At 41.9% G+C, this 6,594-nt stretch overlaps 1 protein-coding gene across 2 annotated transcripts in view; it reads right to left on the reverse strand.

Annotated features, from left to right (window-relative positions):
- The window catches only part of LOC139792170 (macrophage mannose receptor 1-like), a 50,103-nt gene extending 44,244 nt beyond the window's left edge, over positions 1 to 5,859 (reverse strand). Inside the window, exons 1-3 of one of the 2 annotated variants that reach the window (XM_071735120.1) lie at positions 5,681 to 5,859; positions 1,663 to 2,064; positions 456 to 629 (exon numbers count right to left, since the gene is read on the reverse strand). In XM_071735120.1, coding sequence (XP_071591221.1) covers positions 456 to 629; positions 1,663 to 2,064; positions 5,681 to 5,741 — 637 coding nt within the window. In that variant the 5' untranslated portion in view covers positions 5,742 to 5,859. The remainder of the gene's footprint in view (positions 1 to 455; positions 630 to 1,662; positions 2,065 to 5,680) is intronic. The other variant, XM_071735121.1, reaches the window with a different exon arrangement.
- Positions 5,860 to 6,594: the final 735 nt, after the last annotated feature.

Consider the following 6,594-nt stretch of genomic DNA (forward strand, 5'->3'; position numbering starts at 1 on the left):
TAAATACAGAACTGCAATGTATCATGCAGATTTGGGAATTACTGGGATGTAGAAAAAGTTCATGTAAGCTTCTTCATGTTTAGAGGGCAAAGTAGTCTTAATTTCAATTTAAAGTATAGCTTCTGCATAAACTTCTACACAGCCTTTTGCATATAATAATATTATGTCTTTATATCTAATTAGCTTTCTATTTAAGTAAATGGTGTAATTACAGGTTCTAGCATGTGATTAACACACTTCCACCTGGATGCAGTTGGTCAGTATTTTTTATGCTGAGCTCTGTATTGGCATAGTTACATAGTTTCTAAAAAAAAAAAGGACAGCAGGCTGCATGGAGACAAGAAAATGCACCATTTCAAACTGTAGTTTGTACAATAAAGCACATGATAAGGACACCAATATTTCCAAGCAGCTGAATAACAGTACAGCAGAATCTTGAAGATTATAAAACTTACACTTCAATGGGCAAAATCCATACATCTTGTCAACATCAAAGTCTGAAGTGGTTCCACACCAGAACCAGCCATCTGATCTGCCAGCATCTGTGCAGTCAGCATACCATTTATCACCAAACTTAAAAGGGAATACACAAGGTGCTCCATTGGCATTTCCTCTCACTGTATAGGTATCTAAGGAGACAGAACAATTTAAAAATGTGTAAGCACTAATAAGCATGGGGAATATATATATATATATATATATATACATATATAAGTTCACCTTTATCATCATATTATAGCATATAATAGCTTGCTACCTTGCTACCTTAGTATTCAAACTGTACTAGAAATGGGACATCAATAATTTTACTCTCTAGGTCTAAGATGATACCAATGCCTACAACAAGACAAATGTCTATTTGTCTTTTTCAAGTATATTCCTGTGATAAATTTTATAAGCATATAATCAAAAGGATAAAATCCACATAGTTAAGCAATTTTCTTTTTAAGCACAAAGAACTTCTGATTCTTCTGTCAATAACCCTTCAGTTGCTGACCATTTTAGACAGGGAAGAACACATACTTAACAATTTAAAAGTCACAGAGTGACTCCAGAATACTACGTTGAAAGAAAAATTCCACTGGCATCTAAAGACACTGTTTCATGAGAAATATGAATCAGTGAAACTTATCAAAGTAACTAAAGCAGTTTTCTGTGTGCATATATATAATGTAGATGCATTGATGGGAGGACATACAGAGGAACACTACTTGACAGGGACTGGTAGAGACGTGACACACCAAGGTCACTGTCTGACAAAGCTGCTAGAAAAAAAAGGAGGAAAGAATGGGGCTATCATTCTATCTACCTTCTCTCACATAATTTACTAGGGTTCTTTCATTCTGGCTCTTATCCAAGGACTAGTACTGTAGTCAGCCTTTATGTCAGAAAATGGACCCTTGCCCTAGACTTTTTTTCACATCTCCAAGTGAATCACTACCATGCATGGATAATTATCAGAACACTGTCAACTTCGACAAAAAAGCAAAACAAACCCCTTAAAAAACATAAACCACACTCTCAAGGATTGCCGATTTTGCCAGAAGTCACACTCACTAATCATTAACAAGATGAAGGAAATTAATCTAAACTTTTAAATATTTTAATTAGTTACACATAGAAATAAGTTTGAAGTACAGAAATTAATTTACAGAACTTTACCTTCATAGCCTCGAGAACACAGATCGTCTGTAGTTCCGTAGACTTTCCACCTACTCCATAAACCAGATCCCTTGTACAGCATAATATTCCTTTCCTGTCTGTTTCCATAGTTGAAAAACAAATCTTCCCCTTGGATTGCAAAGAGAGTCTCATTTCTGCATTCCCATCGCTGAAGTTCACTAGCCTTGTCACAAGGATACAGAGTGATCGGAACCCAGTCTTTCTTCGAAGGCACTCCCAAGCACATTTTGAATGCTATGCTCATAAGCTGGTGATCTGAGACCCACCTGAATTTTTGTGACTCATTTTCTTGAACACAAGGAGCAGTAGTCACTGAATTAGAGCTTTGAGCCAGTACACAGCGCTTGTGATCTTCATTATAGATTAAGAAGATGCTAGTATCTGGAAGACAAAAAACACTGGAATCACTTTCTTTGAAGTATCTTCCTTACTGTCAAAATATGAATCTGGACACTAGTCTTGGGGTTAAAATCTTGTCAGCTGCTCAGCAAAAGAAGGTTGAGTACTCCTGTGACCTGTGCCTGCTAAAGTGATTGTAGAATGCAACTAGGGCAGACATGAGGACATTTCAACTCTTTTGCATCAGTGAAAGCATCTACACTCAGAATGCAGGGCAGCAAAAATGAAGATGTAATTTCTCCTGTAACTTTAAAGCATGCATTAAACTGAAGAGACAAAAGACACTCGTGTGTCTTTTCAAGACTTATTTCAAGATGCATCCATGGGAGTTATTAAAAAATAAGGGAACAATCACACTGTACACTGCAGATACTGATACTGAGCACTACAGCACCACGGTCTCCCAGGCATGAGGAGATGACAAAAACCATTAAGTTCTGCAAGTTCTATTTGCCCACAGTGGGGAGTTCTTTAAAAGTCTTAACCACAGGGAAAGACACTTTTTAAGCTGTATGCTTAAGCTACTTGCAGGGCTAGAATAGCATATTATATTTTTTTGCTCAACTGCAGCAATTAGTGATTTCTTTGTATATTCTTACATTTCTCCATTATGAATGAGATTGTGACAGCAGTGGGATCTGCCATCATCAGGTTTGCTGCTTATTGATCCTACAAGGCTCTTCATAGCTCCCAAAGTTAGTTCTACTGTTAAGTAAAAAGTGCTGCACAGCATGCATTTCCATGTATTCAAGGTTCAAATCAAAACCATAACCTCTAGAAAAGTTTTTAGCACCTCTTACACTTGCATGTACTACGTATTGCAACATTTCTGAGCTGGTCTTGCCCAAAGACTGAGAATTTCTCCATGATCCTCCTGAGATACATTTTGGCATGGTAATCAAATAGTTTTCTCTGATATTAGATCACATAATGTAACAGGATGTACAAGGTCTTAGAACCATATTTTAACTGGGCTACAAGCTAGAAAAGAGAAATACAATTTTATGATACTCTAGGGATTGAAGCTAATTAAACCAATATTTATTTAAGTCTAGGATTACCAAATTAAACAAAGTCTATAATGGAGAAATATTTAAAAGGAAAACAGGTTAACCACAGAAAACCTTCCTCCTCTCTCCTGAGGCTCCAGTATGTAAATGATAATACTTTTCTGCAGAAGAACCTGGGAACAAATAATCTTTGTCTCAGAGAAAGAGCTGACCTAGACTTATTTCATCCATGGTTCAGTTTCCTTCTCCTGTCCTTTGGCTTCCAACTCACTGGGAAGCAGTGTAAAACTGATGAGCACTGGAAATCATTCATTGCCTTTTGCCAAACTGTTTTACTCACAGACAATACAAGGAAATGTATAATTATCACTGCTAGTGATAACTTTTTTTATTCTGCTTTTCTACTACCATTTGAGCACAATGTTATTGTAAACTGATATATGCAATGCTTGCAACTCTCCTTTTCCTGAAATCTTACATTTGAAGTTTCTTGGTTAAAGAGATGTCAGACATTTTCACATGTGTGTGAAAAACACAGCCTGATCTTTCAAACTGCCAAAATTGAACTTGCAACCTAAAACAGCATTCTTTGGTTTATTCAGCTTTTGGCATTAAAGAGAGGATGCTATACAAGTGAAAATGTTCTCCAGACTCCAAAGACTGGACTGCTGAACACAAGCCTGAAAGGGTGCAGAGTTCTGGCTACAGAAAAAAAGGCTAGATAGCTGAACAAAAAGGTCTGGTCAGGTGGCAGGGGGAGGGAAAAAAAACAAACAAACAAACAAAAAAACCACATATCTATCATCCTCTACTTTTCTGACTGTACCTTTACAAAGCATTAGTAGTGTGTCAACACAGCACAGCTGCTTAGATAAGTGCCTCAGTGCACGCAGGGTTCTGAGTGGGAATAAGATAGAAAAGCAGGTAATGGTCCAAAACGTCCAAGCAGGCACTGAAAATAAGTTAGCATCAAAATAGGAGGACAGAACAAGAGGTAGCGGGATGCAAGAGCCACTGTGGCTGATACTGTAGTTGTAGGATTTCCTTCCCCTCAGAATTACTTCTCCCTCATTTATGGCCATGCAGCAGACTTTTAGCATGGTCTTGTGTTTCTCTAGTTTACAGCCTCATTTCTGTGTTCTGCCTGCTTGGACACCAGAGGATTCCCACGCAACACCTTCTGTGTGAGTTATTAGATAACCTAGAGGAACATGAAACTAGCCAGGTATTGGTGCAACCCTTATCATGCCCTGCCAACTCTTTCCTATAAACTCTTGATACAGCTCCTGTCAATGACAAGATGTATCTGTAAATTAGGCTGAGCAGGATTACTCACATAACTCCTACCCGTGTTTCACTGTTCTGTAGCAGTATTTGTTAGAGAGCTCTAATAACAAGGTGCCATTCTTGACTATAGATGATGGGGGTACATTTAAAGGTCCAGCACAGCATGACCATGAGAACCACACTACTGGTACTTTGAATTATTTTGAGAATTACTCCTGGGAAAAGGCATTCTTTAAAATGCATAGGAACATGCCTGTTATAGGAATTAACTTACCTCACCATTATAACCTAAGGATTGTACCAAGTACTCTGAAATTTCACTGACCAAGTATCTTTTACACAATAGAGATTTCCAATTTGCCAGTGTAGCTTCACACTCTGCAGCATTTGCAAACTATCACAGATTATGCAACTGTAAATCATGACATAAGCTGTAAAGCCAGTAAAGAGCTACGAGTGTTAAAAAGCAATGGAGAGTACCAGAAGAACACACCAAAAGCCAAAAGTGAAAGATGAGGGAGCAATAAGACAGTATGCAGGTAGAATGGCAGTCCTCATGCAGACCTGCTTATCAGCCTACAATGACTGCTCCTAATTACACAAACCAAGAAAGGTTACAAGACAGTGTCACAAAGCTGTGCTTCAGGAGACCTAAATCTGGAGAAGCAAGGATGCTTAGAGTCTTTCAGGAAGGGCAGATGCAAAACTCCCCCCTGAAAATCAGCAGCGTGCTGGAAATCACAGTAATTCTCAGAGACAGAGGATGGAAGCTCAAGAAGAAACCAAGAAACCCAACTTCATCTGTTTTCACAGTTCTGTTCCGTGCCAACACCTCAGGTACCTTAATATCCCCTTACAAAAGCCATCTGCCAAAGCTAAAGCCGAGGCCCATCAAAGACCAGAGGACCAGAGGAAAGACAGAGCCCCAACATCAGCCCCGTCCGCAGTCCTTGGAGGAGAGGAGGCGGCTGAGGTGACAGTGTTAAACTCACGCGGGCTGAATCCCCTGGGCAGCGGGGAAACTGAGGTGCTGCTGGTGACAGCACTTTTTGGCACCCACCGAGCACCTCACCGAGGTGAGGAGAGGAAGGCATCTGGGACAGGCGCCTGAGGGAGAGCCCGAGGGGGGGCTCCGCCGCGTTTGGGTTCCCCTCAGGCAGCACCGAGGGGGTTAAAATGGCCGCGGGCTTCTCCACCTGCGCGGTGCCTTCATTCCCTCCCCAACCCCAAGTCAGGTTGGACTTTACGCTGGCCGCGACTCCACTCTTTTCTTAACCCGCACAGCCCCTGCGGGCACTTACCCAGCAGCGGAAAAACCCGGGGGAGAAGTGCGAGGAGAAGCAGGAGGAGGGAGGGAGCCATCGCTTCGCCCGTGGCGCCCCGGCGCTGTGAGGAGAGGGCTTCCCGCCGGGCAGGTTCTCCGCACTTGCGAAGGGCTGGTGGATCAGGGGAAAGCTCTGGGCTCGAAATGATAAGGAAATATCCTGTCACATGGGGCGTTTTGAAATAACAGGAATTCGCTGTTCAAACTTTGCTTTCCTAAGCTGATTTTTTTTTCCCTCAGCGGAGGGAAGAGCCTCCTTCCAGGCACATGCAGGTGATAAAGTGGTGATAGCTGAGAGGAGGGCTGGGTGTTTTTTTGTTGATTGTAGAGAGAGTAACTTTTTTATTTTTTTTTTTTATCCTTTCTGCGACCCTGTTAGCTTTGCATGTGGGTCAGCGGCTGTTTTTTTCAAGCAAATCGGGCAAACCCGCGCCGAGGGATCAGGACATCCCCCTCCTTTCCTTCGGAGGCGAACCCAAGTCTCAAACAAAAAACCCGCTCGAACGACCGGGTTTCTCCCTAAAGCGAGGACTGCAGAAGCAGCAGAGACCTACTTTTGGGAAGCTGGGATTTGGGTTTCCCCTCCCGCCCTCCTTCACTCCTCCCCCACGTGCGAGCAGGTTGCTCCCGCAGCCGCCGCGGAGCGGGACGCGGGGAGGCGGCCGGAGCCGGGGCCGCAGCCTCTGCTCGGGAGTGGAAAGAATGACTAGGGGGGCACGCACGGGTTTAGAAACTCTTAACGCGGCATTTTCTGACCGCCAATAAATTAAAGTCTACTTACTTACATATTTATCTGTGGTGGCTCTATCAGCTGTTAAACCTTTTTGGCTGCTTGCAAGCTGAAGCATATGTGAAAGTAAATAATGTTTTTGTAAAAGTGCCTTTAGAAAA

The sequence above is a fragment of the Heliangelus exortis genome, chromosome 2 (genome assembly GCF_036169615.1).
Source record: "Heliangelus exortis chromosome 2, bHelExo1.hap1, whole genome shotgun sequence".
NCBI classification, from domain to species: domain Eukaryota; kingdom Metazoa; phylum Chordata; class Aves; order Apodiformes; family Trochilidae; genus Heliangelus; species Heliangelus exortis.